Source organism: Numida meleagris, unplaced genomic scaffold, assembly GCF_002078875.1.
Source record: "Numida meleagris isolate 19003 breed g44 Domestic line unplaced genomic scaffold, NumMel1.0 unplaced_Scaffold193, whole genome shotgun sequence".
Lineage (NCBI taxonomy): Eukaryota > Metazoa > Chordata > Aves > Galliformes > Numididae > Numida > Numida meleagris.
In genome coordinates this window covers 222,210-242,107 of record NW_018363728.1, presented here as the reverse complement: position 1 = coordinate 242,107, position 19,898 = coordinate 222,210, and the positions used below count along the sequence as shown (strand labels likewise).

The following is a 19,898-nucleotide window of genomic DNA, read 5'->3' as shown; positions in this document are numbered from 1 at the left end:
ATACACGTTGAGTGCAAGATAGATCTTTGCAGGCTAAAGGCTCCTGTCCTCAGAAGTAGAAAAAACTGTAGTAGGTGTAGGAGCCATGAAGCAGCAAATATAATCTGATCGTTACCTAAGTGATGTTGCAAACATTCGTACTTAAATGTACTTCTATCCCCATAAACATCAATTATTCTTAATCTGAAGCTGAGGGACACAGTGTCACACAAATAATAAAGTAGAAATCTCATCAGAATTATACTGAAATATTCAGGAAAGCACGATAATTCTGACATCCTAGTATTGAGCGATTTCAGAGTTGTCAGACTTACTGACAAGCTAATACCACTGTCTCCTACCTACTTAACATCAACATTTAAAAGATACTCCACAACATTACTTGTAAATGAAACATCTCCTCCTAGGAAAGCTGGTAACAATTACTCACTGTCAGCTGAAGAAAAGCAGATCTGAGTTCATCCGACAGTGACAGTGGAGTTTTACCAAAATCTCTCCAAAGGCCTACCACTGGTAAACAAGGTACAAAAGCTTCATCTGGAGTTTAAAGAAAAGAGCACTTTGAACTGTCTGCTGGAGGAAGATAGTAAGGGAAATGTACTTATGTTGCCTGGCAATGTCTCATTCTAATGTCAGGATCTTTCTCGAACACTTGAGTACAAGTGGCCCCTTCAAAATCAACAAAAATGTATAGAGCGGAAACAAAGCTGAAAAACAGCAGATTTCAAACAAGTTACGTATTTTAATATACTACAGTATTTCAGATGCATCTGTAATTCATTTTTTCTTAGAGGTACTTAGTGATATCAAAGATCAATTCTCAAGATAGCTTTGCATAACGCTTGGATAAAGCAGAAAGTAAAACTCCTGCAAGATGTAAGAGACATTATGGCAAAGGGAGGCATACTGATGAGGCACAAAGCAGGAAAACATGGACCATTATACTAAGAATATAGCAGGTTTATTTCCTATTTACACCTGAAGGCTAAGAATCTCCTGATTTTTGTTTCACAACAGGGAAATTTAGCATGCTTCATAGCATTCCCATGGAGCAAAGTCCTCTCATAACAGTTTAGGCATCAATAAACTGTGGCACAAGGCAGTTATACTCAACTGACACAGAGAACCTTTAGCAAAGCCAGGAGCAAAAGTAGTGATCCCACCAGTAAGGCAACATTCTTTTCCAAAAGACACAAACCTGGATGAGTGCTTGGAGAAGAAAAATAAAGGTGTATTTGGTATTCCTATCAGGCAATGTTTCTACACAGTTAAGTTTATATGAATATCAAGGGGGTAAAAAAATGGAGCAAAAAGAGGCATCCATAATTATGTTAGGTTTTCACTGGCACCTCTTCTATATCGGCTGAGAACCTGCTCATCTATACAGTTTTTAAAATGTGCAATATGTTACCCAATTAATACCAGTGGTTTATTGCATTTATATTTTATATTTCATTTATTGAAATATAAAAGGCTTCCTTTTCCGCTTGCAAGACTCTGCCCAGAAGAAGCCTAAAACTTATTTGCCCTTTCCAAAAAGCTTGCTATGTGCCTTTGTCACTTCAGGTCACTATTTGCTACCCATACAGTCCAAGCTCAGCCCAAAGAACTTCCATAACGTTTTGTTGCCTTCCTGGAATACAAAGACAGAGGAACAACTTCTCAAAAATATGCATGAGAATAGATGACTGCAAAGTAACTCAACAGAAAGCAAGCCAGAGGCTTCCTCTACCTTCAAAATAGCTAAGATAAATGAGCGATCAGTCTTTGCTACCTGGGGAGTCTCCCGTATCCCAGGGTTGGAATTAACCCTAAGAACTCTGATTCTCTGTGAACTAGAATACATCCTGACAAATCAGTTTGTGGTTTTCTTTATCCTTTCAAATCAAGGGGTAATAGGAAATTACCATACTTCATTCTCATTTTGATTCTCCAGCCCCTCACAGCTCTGACATACTATTTCAGATTGAGCAGAAATAAAGTGGAAATCATATATCTACGTGATCATGCAGTGATCATATGATGTCACTAACTACATTTTTGCCTTTTGTATGGGCAAGATTGGAAAAGATCTCTCTATTGAAGTTGAAATAAAGAGACATTAAATTAGAAAAAGATTTGAGTTAAAACTATAATTCACCATTGACAGTATGGATAACATGAGCACTGCCCTTTCTAGTGTCCTTAACACTTATGATAATTGATAAGATATTGATAAGATTTAATATTCTTTGGAAAGATCTAATTAGCCTAGGACGCCACATTCCCTGTTTTATGAATCAAGTAAATAAAGATATCTTTAATATTAATTTTTTAATAATTCAGAATATTATTTAGTGTGGAACATATCAGTTTGTCTGGAATACCACCAACACACACAGCAGTGCAAAGGTGGGGAAAGGGAACAGGACAACAAGTCACATTCAAGATCTTCATATTCTTCCCTCCTGGTTCTAAGACTCTCTTCAAGAGGCTTATGAAGATACAGGTCTAGAACCCAGCTCTAGTTGCAGTGATAAATAATTCTTCTTCATCTCCTTGCTGAGGACTGTGGTGGATAGGCTATGTTTATTAGAAGGAACAGCACTTTCCATAAGGAAGAAAGGAGACAACGTTTTCTTACAGACACTCAGAGAAGAGGAAACTTCTGGAGATTTCTCATTTGCCATTCCACTGTGGGATATGCTTTCATTAGCTCGAATTCTCAGCAGTTCAAAACTAACAGACAGACAAAACAACACACTCTTTACACACATAGTTCATTTCCTGGGGAGATATTCAGAGAAAATAAATGAACTGTGTAACAGATGTGTCATATAATTCACCATTGTAATGATACAGACAGGGCAAGAGCCTATCCAGAAAAAGTCTACAATAAATCTTTCCTAATTATTTCTTAAAAAGCCTTATGTATCCAATATGAGTATTTAGTGGATGGCTCACTTGAACAGAAAACTAATACAGATAATATACAAATAACCTCTAAGCTGGAATTACAGCTGACTATGTTCAGAGATGTAGTACTGGAGAGAAATTAAAAGAATTAGGCTGAAGTTATTAAATATCAAGTAAAAAGGGCCAATTTATGTGAATTATGTGAACAGGGAACAATGGGTATGTGTGCATGCACATACATATCGCATCAGTGCTTTCCAACAATTGCATATTCTTTTTGTAAATTATTTTAAGACATAAATAAATCAGGAAGGATTATTACTTACTGTTTACTTAGAGTGGAAATTAATGAGTGTTTCTTGGAAAGCACCAGGGTTCAGCATAGCTGAAACCTCAAAGACAGATATGTTCATCCAAGAGTGTAAATTACTTATCAACTAAACGAAAATACCAGAAAATGTATTTATAAAAGGTTCATTTCTTTTAGAAATAAAATATTACAATTTAAGCATTTCATGTCATTAAGTTTTGGCTACAAATATCAAAATTATTACTACAGATGCTTATTTTTGTCTCTTTTTTTTGCAAAAATTAATAGAATTTCATCTTCAAATGTTTATTACAAAATGAACGTACATGTTACTGAGTGTACAATGAACTCCAATATATAAGAATTTTTTTGTTAAAAGAATGTTCGATCCTTCTTACCTGTTGCGTGTAATTTCCTATATATCTCTATATGACAAAAAGGTAAATAAGATTACTGAAATATATGTTATACCTTGAAATTCAAATACAAAAGGTCTAAGCAGAGTCAGCCTTGTAATAGCACTCTGGGTCTTGGTGTTCAAACCACTATGCACAAAAAGAGCTTCATATAATCTTATGAAATGTATTTGAATACATGCATACTTGTAGAAACAGAAATTTACACGCTAAATTCATATTCAGATTTAAATTTATATTTTAACATACATTAATTTCAGAGATATTTTGATGAAAATATATATTTGAGCTTTAAATGGGGCTGTTTAAAAATGAAAAATCACTAAGAACAAAACACACTTGTTGTGCTGAACTAATAAATGGGTGACTTTGGAAGCCTTTACTAATTGTTTTTATAATTATTTGCTTCCAGAAACAAAGGGATGTAAGACTCCTCTGGGAGAACAAACATTATAGTATTTAAAATGACATACTGGTATTTATTTAAACTTTTATTGATTTATTGCATAAATATCATGAAAAAGTGTTGTTAGCTAGTTTCCATTTTTCTACACATAAGAAAAATATACATCTGAAACACATGTATTCACCTCCATCTTAACAAAAATACATTAACTTAGAAGAGTCACAACCATTTTTTGATCCTAGGCACAGTTATAACTACAGCTGTGCAGAACAAGTAAAAGACAGTTTCTGTGATTTGTATCAATTTATTAATTTGTATCTTATTATAGATTTTCTAAATTTGAGATGCCTAGGAGGCTGTATAACATGCTTCATTTAATAGTTTTTGACTGTCATCTCTCTATGCAAAGTCACCTCTGTGAATGAGGACAATATAACATGTTCTAGGAGTTGCAATGTAAGGAAGAATAACTGACATTTTTCATGCTTTTGAAAAAAATAACACCTCTCACAAAAAGTAGAGGTCTTAACTGTAGCCACAGAACTTTGCTAAAAATGAATACAAGCAGATGCACTTGCATAACGGCATCAACTCATGGCTTATTCTTCAGAATTTCATTCTTCTGAACAAAGAAATATAATCTGGAAATCTGCACGATTATCTTCAGGACTTTTTAAGAAAATCTACTAAAAATTTTAAAAATATTAAATATTGCAACCTATGCATTAGAAAACCCTCAATGGTATACTTCTGAGCTTATTCAAAGACTTCATTTATTTCTGATTAGGAGCATCAGCTAATGAAATTTACTAATATTCCTACTATGTAAACCAACAAGCAGGTCCACATCAGAAGAAGAAAAAGGTTTCAGAGACAGCATCGGAAGCATTTAGATCAAGGTCCTTCTGCAACAGTGAAACTGAGGAATCAGTCAATAGCTGGTCAAAGAATAATGGTGATTTACCTGTAATCATGGAAGAGCAATACAGCATTTCTATCTATACATATTTATCTCTGTAACATGTTCCTTATAGTCATCCATATGGCAAGCTGAGGATGCTGATGGGCTTGCAGAACACTGGCTATGTCTCAGATAGAGGAAGGAAACAAATAGTAATTTTTTTTTATTTGTGTACATAAAGATATTTCACCATAGATTTTCATTTATCCTCATGTACTGATGCCTGTGATTTCGTTAACCACCTCAGTTCATCTTCATCTACATTTCTTGGGCATACTGCATACAGCAAAACTATCCCTATCAAAACTTTTCCCATACCCACACACAGTTCTCTTATCTCAAAAGCTTCTCACATATAAGTCATATAGACAAGCCCTGGGCTGCACCTGAGAAGAACCCAGGTCCAGGCTGGGCAGTGACTGATAGACAGTGCACTCAACATTCCACTGTGACTCTGAGGAGTAACATCAGAAAGTTTTAAATGTCATTTCAGAAATTCGGTCAAGATGTAACTTCACGTTAAAAATTTAGGGATGAAAAAATGTGATACAAAGTACAGATACTTAATGTTACTAACAGTTAACTATTCATACACCTAAAAGCCTTAACCTAAACATAGAAACCTTCATGATGAAAAGTCAACCTAGGGCAGTGGATTTCTAATTAACTACTTTTTCCCTCCTCACTCTGTTTCCCCTGTTGGAAAGTTATGTAAGTGAATTACCCAGTTTGAACATATTCTCATACTCCACACTGCCATGAAACTCCTGGGGGAAGAGCAGGGCGTGAAGCTTGAAGACTGTAGCTTAACTTGCTATCCCAGTCCCAGTTTGGGACAATATCCCAAGGCTCTTCCTGTGGCAGGGGGAAAAGGAAAGAGCCAAACACTTCAAAGTGCAGCTGATCAAATTACTGTCCTCCAGCAGGAGCCCTAGGAATGAGTAGGAGTCCCAGGAAGTTAATATAGGAGCATCTGGCTGATTCTCAGCTATATTCTCCCTCTGATCCTGTTCCATTTGCTGTCTACTTTTTCTCTCTCTTGGAGCATCTTTGATGATGGTCAGCTTGCTAACCTTATCCCTGATGCATTTATTTCCTCCTCTACACTCCTAGGGACTCCCTAGAGCTCGAAAACTATTGCATTAGGATACCTTTTATATTTCTAACATCACAATTGTTACTCAAACCCTGGCCCTTTTTTCTCTTGCAATTACTGTCTTCCAGCTTATTACTTCAGCTATTGAAAACACTGTCTGTTTATATTTTTGATCCCACACATCCCTGCAGCCAAAACCTAAGTACTTTTCTGAACATTTCTGCTGAACTGTTCCTTCTTCTCCTTGGCTGTGGAGCCAGACACTTTCCCAATCTGACACAAGCTCTCAATGCATATAACTCCCCCCAGTTCTCCCTGTCTTTTAGTATCAGTGTCTTCTCCTCGGGCTTCCGACAACAAACCACTGCACCACACAGTCTCTACTTTAAGTTTCTCTGCAAGAGGAAATACATCTCCCTACATTTCAAAAGCACTAACAGACAAAGACATATCTATAAATAGTCACAGTAAAAGCTAAAGTGCCTCATACAGCACCCAGGAGCTAGAGGAGGTGGACAGAAAGGGAGCTTGTTTATTTTTTTACAAAGTATAGACATGAAAGACTAATGATGCCTCCCAGATTGAGAAAATAGAGAGATGGAAAGCTTTTATTTTATATTCAATAGTTTTAACTTACTCTGCTGCCTAAGATCACTATATTGCATGATATCTCTCAGTTTGACGTTTGAATTCAAACAATAACCAACTACCTTAGTCCATTATAAGGCTTGATTCTTATCCCTTACATTCATGGCAATTAATTGAAACCTCACAGAAATTAATTTAACAAGAAGCATCCATAAAGTAAGGTCCAGGCACTGGCTATCATTTCTCTTTCATTTACAGACGTATTTGCCTCCTTTGTTTTCACCCTTTAAAGTCAGGGGAGCAGTCAGACTATCACTTCAACAGATTAAAGTACCTGATAAACAGAGGGTTTTTTTTTTTCTGATGAAGTTGTTACAAATTTTGACAGCAAACTCACTAGTCAAAGGAGAATAGACTATAAAGTAGATATTTTGGAAGGTCTATTTTAAAACAATGTTACAGCATTATCAAGCAGTTCCTTTTTTTAAGCCAAGTGTAAATTACTGCCAGGAAGGCCACTAAACTTACAAACTCTGAAAACCGCCCTGCACCTAAAGGCATCTACAGTTATTAAGACACATCATTCCTGTTAAAGACTGCTTTCTTTCCACTATATGCTCACTTTTTAAAATTTTTTTTTTCCCCCAAGGTTTGGTGTCACTGAAGTACAGTGTAAAATTGTGGCTATTGTTGGCCTCTTTACACAGTGTTCCTAACTTAACAAACAGAACAGTTTAGAAGGTCAAATAAGAAAACAATATCTTAAGAAAATAGCAACTTCTGTGGCTTTGAAATGAAAAAAAAAACAGTGCCAAAATGTTTATCTCCTCGGTTCATGAAGCCATAAAATAAGAACAGCAGCGTGAATCATCTCAAAACTTCAAAGCTTGTATGCCCGGTGTACCATTTTAGGCCTATTAAGTTGTACAGCTACTGTACTTGTAGTAAATAGTTATACAAGACTGTTGCAGCAGTGCCAAATATTTCACCCTTACAGCAAAATCTCCTTAAAGCTACACTCTTTACCATAAGCTCGCTGTGTGAGCTCATTGTCTCTTACCATCCCAAGAACCTCTCCACAAAAAAAATTGTTGATCATTACATTGATAATACCAGCTTCCTTTAGAGAATACAGAATGACAGATATAGATATTATGATATGCACAGTAAGTGAATAATAAAACATAGCAAGTAAATTCCTTTTACATATCAGCATTTCTGTAGAAAAAGAAATCAGTGGTTTTGCTCATTGCATAGGAGTCTGTAAGAAAAATTTGCTAAACTAAAAATACCTCTGTCTATGAAATTGAAGGTGGTGGTATATCCCCAAGATGTTATGCAAACCAAAAAGAAAATAGAAAACCGTATTTATAAGGAATACGTGATTCAAAATGAGCAACATTGTTACTTACGTACTCTGATACCTGTTTACATGTGATTTTTAGCAATTTGTCCCAATTAATTGGTAACAGGTTCCATTTACATATGTATAAAAAGTCTAATCCACCGCAATCTGTTTGCACCCGCCTTGTGTGCAGCTGCTTGTTATTCCATCTGGCTGGGTTTATCAGAAGGCACCACTACTGTCTTAAAGAGGCCATCTGGGAGGATTTAAGCCAAAATACCCATTAGGCCCTGTAAAGAAAAGGTCCTCTGGGGCATTCAAATTTTTTGTGTATGTCATAGGACACTGTACAAGTTTTTTGCACATGTCATCTGCCAAACCCATTTGTATCAGTGGCCAAGGTTTCAAAGGAAAATTAAAACAAGCTTTTATGCACTTGGTGTATTATGAAGTACATTGTCACAGGATAAATTTGTTATGACTTCAGTTAACAATTGTGTTAAATACTGAAGACTGTTCTGTAAGTTTATGTACAACAAGCTGCCACAAGTTCTCTTTTCCACAGCAATTTGTTAACTTCATCACGATTGCAGAGGTAATTTAAGTAAATTTGTTAACACTAAGTCAAAAGTTTGAACTAATAGTGAACAAAATAGATACAATAAAAATTTGGATCAGTTGTCATCTTCCCAATCAGGACATGTCTGCAAAGATACTCTCTTTGTTTTGGAGACTGTCCTCAGCATGGATCCACAACAGATCTCTGCCTGTGTTGTACTAGGCAGCCCATTACAAACTCATTTTCATTATTACTTTCTGTGGAATAGATGTAGTTCTACCCAGTCAATTTTCTAAAGAGCTGTTCTATACCACCAGAAAGACTGGCTGACCAAAGCAAGGACTTCACTAGTTGCCTTGACACACTTGCCCTTCTTAAAGACTGCATGGCAATATAAATGCCAAACACGATCCCAAAAGTCCTTACGCTTACTTTTATGCTGCATCTTCACTGAGTTTCTGCTCTTTTAATATCAGTTTCTTCTGTCCTCAACTAACTCCTTTGCTCCTGCTCTTCCATCAGCTGAGAGCCTGCATTTAACTAAATGAACTTGTACAACATTTCCAAGGCTTGAGAGATGTACATAGGAGATGTTGTTTCCTGCAACCACTTTTTGCTGCAGGTAAAAAGCTCATTCACTCTTTAGGAAAAAAAAAAAGATGCATTTAGCTTGGCTTCTGAAGCTTGAAACCTTAGAAAATTAGCTGACAAAATAACTGAGCAGAATACCACAATGCTGTTATATAAAATAGTTCACTTAACAGAAAAAATAGTTATTCAATTTCTCTGTTTAAGGATAATGTATATGAAAAACCTCTCTAAGCAGTATTGTGTAGTTTCTAGTAATAAGGTAGTATTCAAATGCAACGTGCTGCAGAGATGAAAATATAACTTACACTGGTAGCCATATTTCTCTGAAAGTACAGTTATTACGAGCACATTACAGCAGAAGGAAACTTCTGGAAACAATCCAAGCAAGAGCCCTATCTTTGAAAGATGATTGTTAATTCTGTGATCTATAATCTACAACTAAGACCTCAAGCTGCTACTCTCATAGCTCTACAGAGAAGCAAATTTTAGAAGTAGATTATGTGTTGTGCCTCAATTCTTTTAAATCCACTTTCTAAAATACCTTAACTTCTAGTTTTGGTCATGGATACAGTTGTGCAAGCCATGACACCAAGAAGCATGCAGGTGTTGAGGAAAGACTTTTAAAATACCCAAATTATTCATGTTCTGTTTGAAGACCTCCATTCAGTAATGTTATTCATGCAGTGGCTAATACATAAAACTAAGAATAGGAATGGATTTTTTTTTAATAAGTTCTCCTGTTTTATATCAAAATTCACCTGTTAGAGTGCTTATTCATGTATATATACACAGTCATTTGTCTTAGCTTCTCCCTAGGAGCTATTTTGGCACTTAACAGGCACATAAAATACATTGGATTTACATAAACAGTCGATAACCTTATACATTTGTTTTTCCAATCCAGAAGTTTTCTTAGAAAACAAAGAATATATTTGATAAAGTAAGCTGAGTTTTGATCTTTAGTGGGTGTAATCGTTTTCTAACAAGTAGTTTTATGGAGATCTCTGAACAAAAAATAGATCTAAGTTCCCTAACGCTGTTGCTATAATTTGATTAATTACATTAACTATCCAAATAAAATATCATAGAAGAAAAATGTTTCCAGTTGGAAAACATAATGAATTAGAATGTAGAATATTCACATTCAGTGTAAATTGATAGTTTGTAACAGAGTTAGATTAATTATGTCTCTAAAATCAGGAGAAATGTCATTTGAATTTAGCTGGTTTTGTATTGAATAGCTTTAACACTATGGACATATGCTTATCTTTCAAAACTATTCATAAAGACATGATCCAAAGCACACCAAATTAACAGGAGAACTTGTTCTTGACTTGAACAGGCTGTGGATCAGGCCTTAACCACTGCAGCTTTATAAAAAATGAAATTCTGAGGTGATTTCTTCTAATATATTATGAGAAACTGAACACTCGCAGGTTCTCATTGATCATAGCTGGAGTCCACAGAGTGGCATGTGAAAAGTGCTAAGAGGGGAACCCATAAGGACTGGAAAAGACTCAGATTTTATGGGTTAGTGATTTGCCAGAAAGAGTCTTGCCAAGTTTAAATGAAGAAAACCAGAAAAATGCCATAACTCAAGCAATGCTGTTGAGGTAATGCACTCCGTAATGGTGAGAGATGTGGAAGTGTTCTCTAATATTCCTTTATAAAACAGCTACACAATGTTAATGAAGTAAACAGCTACAGTAAAAATTTAAGAGAATAGAATTCCAGTGAACTTTAAGGGATATATTACTGTGTATGCTGTATATGTAAAATTACAGTATGTGCAATAAATTTTTAATAAGCATTAAAATGTTAATTTCTGAAATGAAACCTTGTAGACTGACATTTTAAAAGATGATGTACCTTAATTACAAAACTGTCATCTCATCTCACAGACACTAATTAATTAAACCATACAATGGAATGTGCAATATCTATTCAACCAAAATGGTCTCACAATTCTAAAATTCCCTTCTAGAAATGAAGGGTTAAAGCTAAGCAACCAAGATGTAACAAAATGATAAAGATAAAAAGATTCAGTTTCAATGAGAAAAAAGTATTCAGAAAAAAACGAGTTTCTGTATGATTTTTCAGACATAAAATTCATGTAAGATCTCTAAGTTATGGATGACAATAAATACTAATATTACTGGTGTGGTTGGAAATGCCCATTTAGTGGCAGATATTTCAAAAAACTGAGCAACCTTTATTTCAAAAGGGGCCTAGATAATTAATATAATTAGATCAAATAGACTAGATTCAGCTTTTATAATTCTACTTCAGCTTGAAGTTTTTGTTTTTGTTTTTTAAATTGGAAAACACTTTATATTCCCAAAACTGTACAATATTTAATAATGCAGGGATCTTTTCTTGAATAAACCTGTCCTCAAAAGTCACTTATGCTGCTCTACAGTTTTCTATCAACCAATATGACATGAATTTTTTCTTTTAGTTATTAGTAGTTTTTAAAAATTAGTGTCAATTCAGGAATTTCAAACAGTATCTGTAGAATTAATGTACTTGTTGTATATACTGGAGGGTTTTTTTGTATTTTTTTCATGTTGAGCCTTTTATAGTCCCTTGGGGCTTTCTTTCCTTACCTGGAACTCTCTTTGCCCAGTTGATCATGTGCACTAATTCTCTGTCTGCAAGGTTGGTCAACAAGGTCATCATAGATGCTTCGTTGAATGGTCTATTGGGGTCATATTCAGAATAAACTATGGGTGGCTCAGCTTCCAGCAAGGCACTGACCATCTGTTCTGCTGTCAGAGACAGGGCTGGACTGTTCTTCTTGTTATGTTTAACCACTAGTGGACTTGTCCAAAGGGTGGGAGCTCGCAGCTCTGTAGAAGAAGCCTCCCCGTTCCTGGAATCCTGTTCCTCTCTTTGACGTTTCTGTTTCATCATTCGCCCGCCTCTGCGGTCTTTCCGGATTCCTAGAGACACACAAGAATATAATGAACTCCTTTCCTTGAGCACAGGCATTACATAAATTTGGCCTCAGCCAATCAGGAACTGCTATTGATAGGCCAGTGGAGCATTAACTCCTGGTTCACTTTGTCAAGGCTTCTTCCTATATGTGGAATATTACATGAGTAGCTGGAGGAAAAAAGTATTTTAAAAAGTATAAGTATCAGAAATAGTGACAAAAGGCAGTAACTGGAAATAAATAAGTATTTTTCACAGCACAAACCTTAATGTCATGTCCTAACCTCTAGTATGTAACTGTTCAACAACTGATCAATAGTAACTTCATGATCTGAGCAGGCTACATGTATCACAGAAATAGCTCTCAAAAACTATCAGAGAAAGCTTTCCTCAAGTTTACTAATTCTAACTAAAACACCAATCTATTACAGTGGAGCATGTGATCTTCCTAGTTACATAAGAAACATCCAGAAAAATTACCATCATAAGATGGGCTTATACAGCAACAAAGGTTGTTGTACAACCAGATAAACAGAAAAAAGAAAAGGGAAGATAATTTCCACCTCAAATCCAGTGTGGGAGACCTACTGCCAAAAGTCTGTAACAACTGAAATAGAAACTATCTTTGTCATTACTGCACAATTCTGCAATGTGCTTAGCACTGGATGACCCTGAACCTTTGGAAGTTATCAAGTCAGCCATACTAATTAGAACAACAACAGTTAGACCTTACAGTAGAACAAAATCCCCCTTCGTGGAAAGGTTACAAACAAATTGTAATGATAAAGCCCACATGGACTCTAACCATAAGGAGAGGATTAATGCTGGCTCTGAATGGAGGAGGCATAGACATTTTGAGGCTGAGTTAAATACTTAAAATCAGTTAAAAGTGAGATGAGACTAAAAGAAGGCACACAAAGAACTGAGCTGTGAAGTGGAGACAGACAACAATGGGTCTACCTAGCCTGCAATGATACCAAGGATTTCATTGCTGTTGGGTGGACAGAGCCTACCAGACCGTCTGTGTGGGCAGTCCACATAGGCACCCAGCTTCCACTGTTCATTAGTTTACAAATTCACTGAATTTGTCCTTGAAGATTAATCTCTTTAAGTGTAATTCTTTCAAGATCTAGCAGGCCTCCTGATTCTATTCTATAAATCTTTCCATATACAGCAAGTTCAATAAATCTTTCATCACTCTTACTACTTAACCTCTCTACATTTTCCCATTAGTTAAAAGCCAAAAGTCTGAAGTGCATTGCTTCTTCCATTTTTCATTCAGTAACACCTACTACCACTAAACTATTTCTGTTTAGAAGATGAGGGGGAGATTCTTGCTATGAAGAAAAAAATAAAAGACTTATTTTGGAACAGTGCCATGCTGGAGTTATTCTTATTGATAGTTTGCTTCATCAGACTACACAGTATGCACATACTACTCAGTAGCATGCATGCTTTTCTGCAACAAATATTTTTGGTGGTATGCTTTATTTCACTGTTATGTTGTTGAATTAAAATTACCCTTTGAAATACAAATAAATAATCATGTAAAGAAAACCACATGGTTCATACACACTAAACATTTGCTAACTTTCCCACATTCCAAATTCTACAGCTGCTCATGCAGTAATTTCCTTTTGAAGAGTTAAAAGTTAAAAGTACTCTTGGAGCCTCTACTGTGCAACATACACAAAAATAGATGGCCTTAGAATAGACATAATTCAGAAACATTATCTCGGGGTTATAATAATACTATAAAAACATCAGATAAGTTAGTTTATAAAGTAAATAGAATGCTAGAAGTTAGAAAGAGAGGAAGGGAGAACAAAGCATCTTCATAAATCAGATTATATTAACCCATGAGGTACACCATAATTAATGCTACATGCAGTTCTGTTCATCCCATTTTAAAAATTATATAAAATATAACAACTGAAATAGTTCTAATAAGTGAGAGACATGTAAGATGATCTGAATAGTCAAATAAAATTGGTGTGAGAAACAGCTAAACTGACTAGGTCTGCTTGGTTTGCAAGTCAGGTACAAGATTACAGATCGGGAGCAGCAAGATGAATAAAATACCAACACTCACTCTTTTTTCATTCAAGACAGTATCAAAGGAAAACACCCTGCAGAAGGTTCAGAACAGGCAACAAGAGGTTCTTTTTCATGTCATGCTGAAACAAAGCTGGATTTGTGAATACATTAGACACTGGTATGCCTTCGAAAGGTACAGATCAAATTTGTGGGAGAGAAGAATACATCAGTGGTTAATATAAAAAAATATAGCACCTTTGGCCTAATTATCTGTGCCACAGAATCACTCTGTAGGAGAGGATTTTTTGTTTGTTTTTCACATTAAACTTACTCCAGACACGTATTGTTAAGTAAAACAACGATGTGATGAACATTTACTTTAATGGAGGATATTTAGCAAATGTAAGCATGCTTACCTGCTTACAAATAAACCAGATGCTAAATGAGAGCAATAGTTTTATTTTTAATTCATCTTCACTGGCTCTTGCCACCCTTAAAAAAAGTGATGCACTGAGTGAAATTGAACATAGCATTCTGAATTTGGAAGAAATGCTGTGCACAAATTTATATTTATGTTTTTATTTCAGGATTTAAAAAAAAAAATAGGAAGCCTACACTACAGTTTTAGAGACCAGATCTGAAGAAATATATACGAGAGAGTATGCATTTTCTCTGGATCACATCAGCAGCTTTTATGATCATGGACAGAAAGGTTGTTGAATCTGTATAAGCATCACACTAGTTAGAGATTTATAGAAATTAATGCTAAATCCCTACATGGATACATAACATAGTGATCCTGTTATTCATTTTCTTGGACCAAATAGAAGTGCGTATCTCTCTAAAAAATATAAGTGCTTCCAAATCTCCTCCAGCTTAATCAAATTTTATCTCTGTTAAAAATATATAACAATAATGCACAGTCACTGATTCCAAATAAAAAGACAATTTTTTTCAGCTACCTTAATTGTCAAAAATGCCATGATCCCGCATGCTTTTTTTTTAAATATATGAATGCATTAATTTTGATTCCACAGTTCAGACAATAAGGGAACTAGAATTGGCAGATTATGAAAAACAGTATTCTACCAAAAATAGAAGTATTGTGTATCTTGCAAAAGCTCTCAATGATTTCCACCTCAGTATTAAAGTTGAAACAATGAACATTTTCAAAGATAATTTTCTAAAGCTTCACCTCTAAATTCAGCCAGCTCTCTAAGGCATGAAGATAGGTGGCAAAACTGTAGACCAGTTACATACTCTTGGAATTCAGTAGAACCTGATTAGTAACAAAATTGCACAGGGATTGTGGAATCAAGATTTAACCAGGTGAAGCACTCTGATAGTGTTTTCAAATAAGTGATAAAAGCAAAACAAAAAAATAAATTCCAGATCAGTAAAAAAAATAAATAAATTCTAAATTAGGAATGCATTGGGTGAATACTGAAACTCAGGCATCCAAAAGCCAGTTTCTTTGTGCCTGAAGATCCCCACCTTTATTTCTTCAAAATTTTCAAGAATATTCACAGAAGAAGAGGAAGAGAACAAATAGAAGTAAATCTGTGTTCCTTTGTGACAACTTCAGAATTAGGCATTTTAGATTTGAAGATATATGCATAATCTCAAAACCTGTTTAAGTAAAATATGTTTGTGATACACAGTTTTAGATAATATTATTTAATTTCATTATTAGGAATTTTCATTATTATAACAATGAAAATTCTCCTTAATTCACTATTATAATAATTTTCATTATTAGGAATTTTGTAGGAATACAACTGAAGAACATTTTATTATTTGCAATAAATGGGAAGGGATTTCATAAAACCCAGCAAACCTTTTTTGACATAAGATGGCAAAACCAGCTCATTTGACAAAACTAACAAGCCAAGATATTCTTGTGTCATAGAATCATAGAATCATAGAATATAGTTTCTGTATTTTCTAACATTTGAGAATTTCACTTTGCAATTTTAATTATCTATTAGAACACTGTTCTAATTTGGAGCAGTATATAAGTACTTTATTTTATAGAAAAATTGAAGTCAGCAAAAGGTAATTACACAAACTGTGAATCTAGCCAGGAACAACATATCCTGTCTTGTGATGTGATAACAATGTTCCATCTGCAGATTTTTCTCAGGCTATCCCATTCAGTAGAGCTGGGTTAGTCAAGAGCTGTTTATCTTAGAAGGACGTGCAAAATGAAACTAAAATTTTAAAGTCACCACCTCTTTCTACTGCATTATCACTGTCTAGTCTGGCCATAAAAATTTCTTCACTTCCAAAGCAATTTCTTTTCTTAACTCTCTCTCATAAATGTGCGAAAGTAAAACATATGCTGCTCAATCAGAGGTGATGGCAGACTTTACTTCAGAGTTCCAGGTCCATACAGTGGGATGAGATAGTATTTTATGCTAGAAACTGCTATATTAAGTCTACTGGCAACAGGAGTTTCTATTTCCCCTTTTATAAAAGGAGAATTTTACTGACTAAAAACAGAGTAAAAAGATTTAAAATCATACAGCGAGCAAGTAAATTAAGACACTTAGATCACTATTGGTAATCCTTAGACATCTCACGGTGGTATGCAGAAGTATCTTTGATACTCTCAGTCTAAAACTTTAGACACAAAAAAGTTCCCAGTTGCTAGTAATTCCTAGCTACGATACATGCAAACAACTGCCACATTTGTAGATACAGTCTTGGCTTCCACACTGTGATTCAGTGATAACAGAAGTGCTTTTTAACAAAAAAACAGTAGATATTTTTAATACAAGTAGTTGTTTTCTACTGCTGCAATGAATACTTATGTTCCTTCCAATTGCATTTGAAATTCCCCAGTTCTGTAGGTTGCCAGATCCTGCTAGATATAGAAGGAAAATCCAGGGAAATCACAAGTCAATGAACTGTTAAATACTGTGCTGCCTTTTTCCAAAAGAGCCATCAGAGAAGCAGCACATTACTGAAGTATAATATCAGAAAGAATATTATCAAACAAAGACAAAAATAATCTCTATCACAATATCTGGCATTTTTTCCTCTTACTGCTTTAGAAGCCCTATAAATTATATGGAAAATATTTATCTACAACTGGCTCACTATCTTTCTGTTACTCGAGGTAGTGATAATGGCATGATAGTGACACCGGTAACTGTCCCAGTTGTGGGCATCAGAATGCAAGTGCTGCTTAAAAAATTCATTCTCACATAACTTTGAGCTGTACCATTAATGGTACATATTCAGCACTCTGAGAATCTTTACAATAGTCAATGTTCTACAAATTAACTTCCACTTTATACTTGACAGACACGCTGAAAGGAATGGAAACACAGTAGATTTGGAAAGTTGACAAGTCAAAATGTAAAGGCAGGTTGAGTGCCAGAAGTGGAGAACCAGAGCTCTGTTTCTAGGCAACAAGCATATGAGCAATAACATCTCATTCATATCAGTGCTGTTTCATGTCTGACTGGAGCTAACCAGCAAAATAAATAATTTCTAACACAAGGAAGAAGCTCCTTTTTAAATCTTTCTGCTCAGAAATGAATTCTCAGGTTTAGAGGATTCCTCTTCATTTAACGCTTCCTGGTAAATGCAGGCTTTTCCTTTTGTTGCTTCCTTTCCATTTCATCAACACAGCTGCTGTGGCTCCTAAGAACTCCTTCAGAACACAGTTTGTGGAAATATGATGGGGAAGGAGAGCTTTATACACAGGAAAAGACTGCAACACCTAGGTTTACCACCTAACCACCAGGCTGGAGCATCCCTTGAATGGCTCTTTGTCCAAATTGCTGCTCCTCATTAGAGGCCTACAGATTATAAGAGACATTTCTTGGCATTTCTTGATACACACTTGGCCTTGAAGCATTACTAACCTGTACTTTTGTCCTTACAGTCTGTTACAGAGTGTCAAAAGAGCATTTCAAAGTTGCTTGGAATCACCTTCTCTCCGAAACAATTTGCTATCTCTTTGAGACTAATCTACCTCATCAGAATAACAGACTGCAAGGGAGAAGGTCTGTCCAGCATTTGGTAAAACAAATCCTGTCTGAGAAGAAAAGATTAAGCATATATGATAATGTAAATGAGATAATGACTACAAAGGCATCCTTCAGAAAGTCCATATCCAGTTGATGACCAGAGTATTAAAGGAGCACACAGAGAAGAGCAGCCACAGCAGAGAAGCTACATGACCACGTCAGTATTCACAAAGGAAGAAATTCTAGATTTTCCTATGCCAGAAAGGGTTTATATGGAGAGCAAGGAAATCTGAAACTGAAACTAACAGTTGAATAGGCTAGAAATCAAAAGTCCAATCTCAGGTATCCTCGTACAGGACTTACTTGCTAAAATGCTGCAGAAGAGCTCTGGAACTGTGCCCAGGCTTACACTAATATCATTGGTGTCACTGATGGGAGGGCACAAAAGTAATAGTCTGGCAAAGAGTAACAGTGTGAACAAACCAACAGTGCCTTTATGGATGCAAACCTGAGTGTCATCAGAGCACAACTGGCTTTAGAGTCATCTAAAAATTGTCTTAGGTGCATACATGCAAGGTAGCTGTCTCACAGGACCTCTTCAGTTATTTTTCTTTTTAGACAGACCTCATTAGGCACAATAAATTCAGTATTTTTAATGTTCCGTTAAGGCCTTACAGAAGCTCCTCTAAAGCTGCTGTACATAAGTAGATGTCAGGAATATAATTACGTTCTTGATAAATTTAAAATGGATAGAGACTTGCTTTAACTATGACTGCAGTGTAGGTCCTAATGGTGTGACATATCTCAGAATTATGGTCTTTCCAAAGAGATTTTTTAAAGCTTTGGTATTTAGGGTTTTTTGTTTTGTTTTGTTTTTCCACTTGGTTCTCTCTGCAAGAAACATTGTTTGGTCACAGGAAAGTAACACCATTTTCCAAATTCAAATTTTACAGGTTTGAAAAATTTCTTCTTTTGAATTTGATTCATATAATCATCCTATTATTTATTTCCTATCCATTTATTTTAGGATATCAAACAGAAGTGTAAATTGTGCTGAAAATACAGGTGGGTTGACAATTAGTTTAAATCACAGAATTATAGAATCATAAAATGGTTTGATTTAGAAGGAACCTTAAAGATCAGCTAGTTCTGATCCCCCTGCTATGGGCAGGAACACCTCCTACTAGATCACATTGCTCAAAGCCCCATCAAGTCTTCCCTTGTACATCTCCAGGGATGGGGCATTCATAGCTTCTCTGAATAACATGCTCTAGTGCCTCTTTACACTCACAGTGAAGAATTTCTTACTAATGTCTAATTGAAATCTACTCTCTTTTAGTTTAAAACCAGTACATTTTGTTCTGTGACCATACACCCTGATAAAGAGTCATTCTACAGCTTTCTTGAAGGCCCCCACTAGATAACGGAAGGCCTCTTATAAGGTCTCTCCAGAACCCTCTCCAAGCTGAACAACCCCAGCTCCCTCAACCTTTCTACATAAAAGAGGGGCCCCAGCCCTCTGATCATCTTCCTGATTCTCTAGATTCATTTCAGCAGGTCCATGGCCTTACACCGGGGGTCTCAGAGACGAACACAGTACATGAGGTGGGATCTCACAAGAGTGAAGATAAAGAGGATTACCTTCTACATGGCCACACTTCTTTAATGCAGCCAAGGACAGAGCAGGCTTTCTAGGCTGCAAGTGCACATTGACAGCTCATGTTTAGTTTTTCATCCATCAACAACCCTACGTTCTTCTCCACAGGGATGCTTTCTATCC

At 35.6% G+C, this 19,898-nt stretch overlaps 1 protein-coding gene across 1 annotated transcript in view; it reads right to left on the bottom strand.

Moving 5' to 3' along the window:
- The window catches only part of ESR1 (estrogen receptor 1), a 188,566-nt gene that overhangs the window by 47,560 nt on the left and 121,108 nt on the right, over positions 1-19,898 (bottom strand). The window contains 1 exon segment of the mRNA XM_021382255.1: positions 11,774-12,109. Coding sequence (XP_021237930.1) covers positions 11,774-12,109 — 336 coding nt within the window.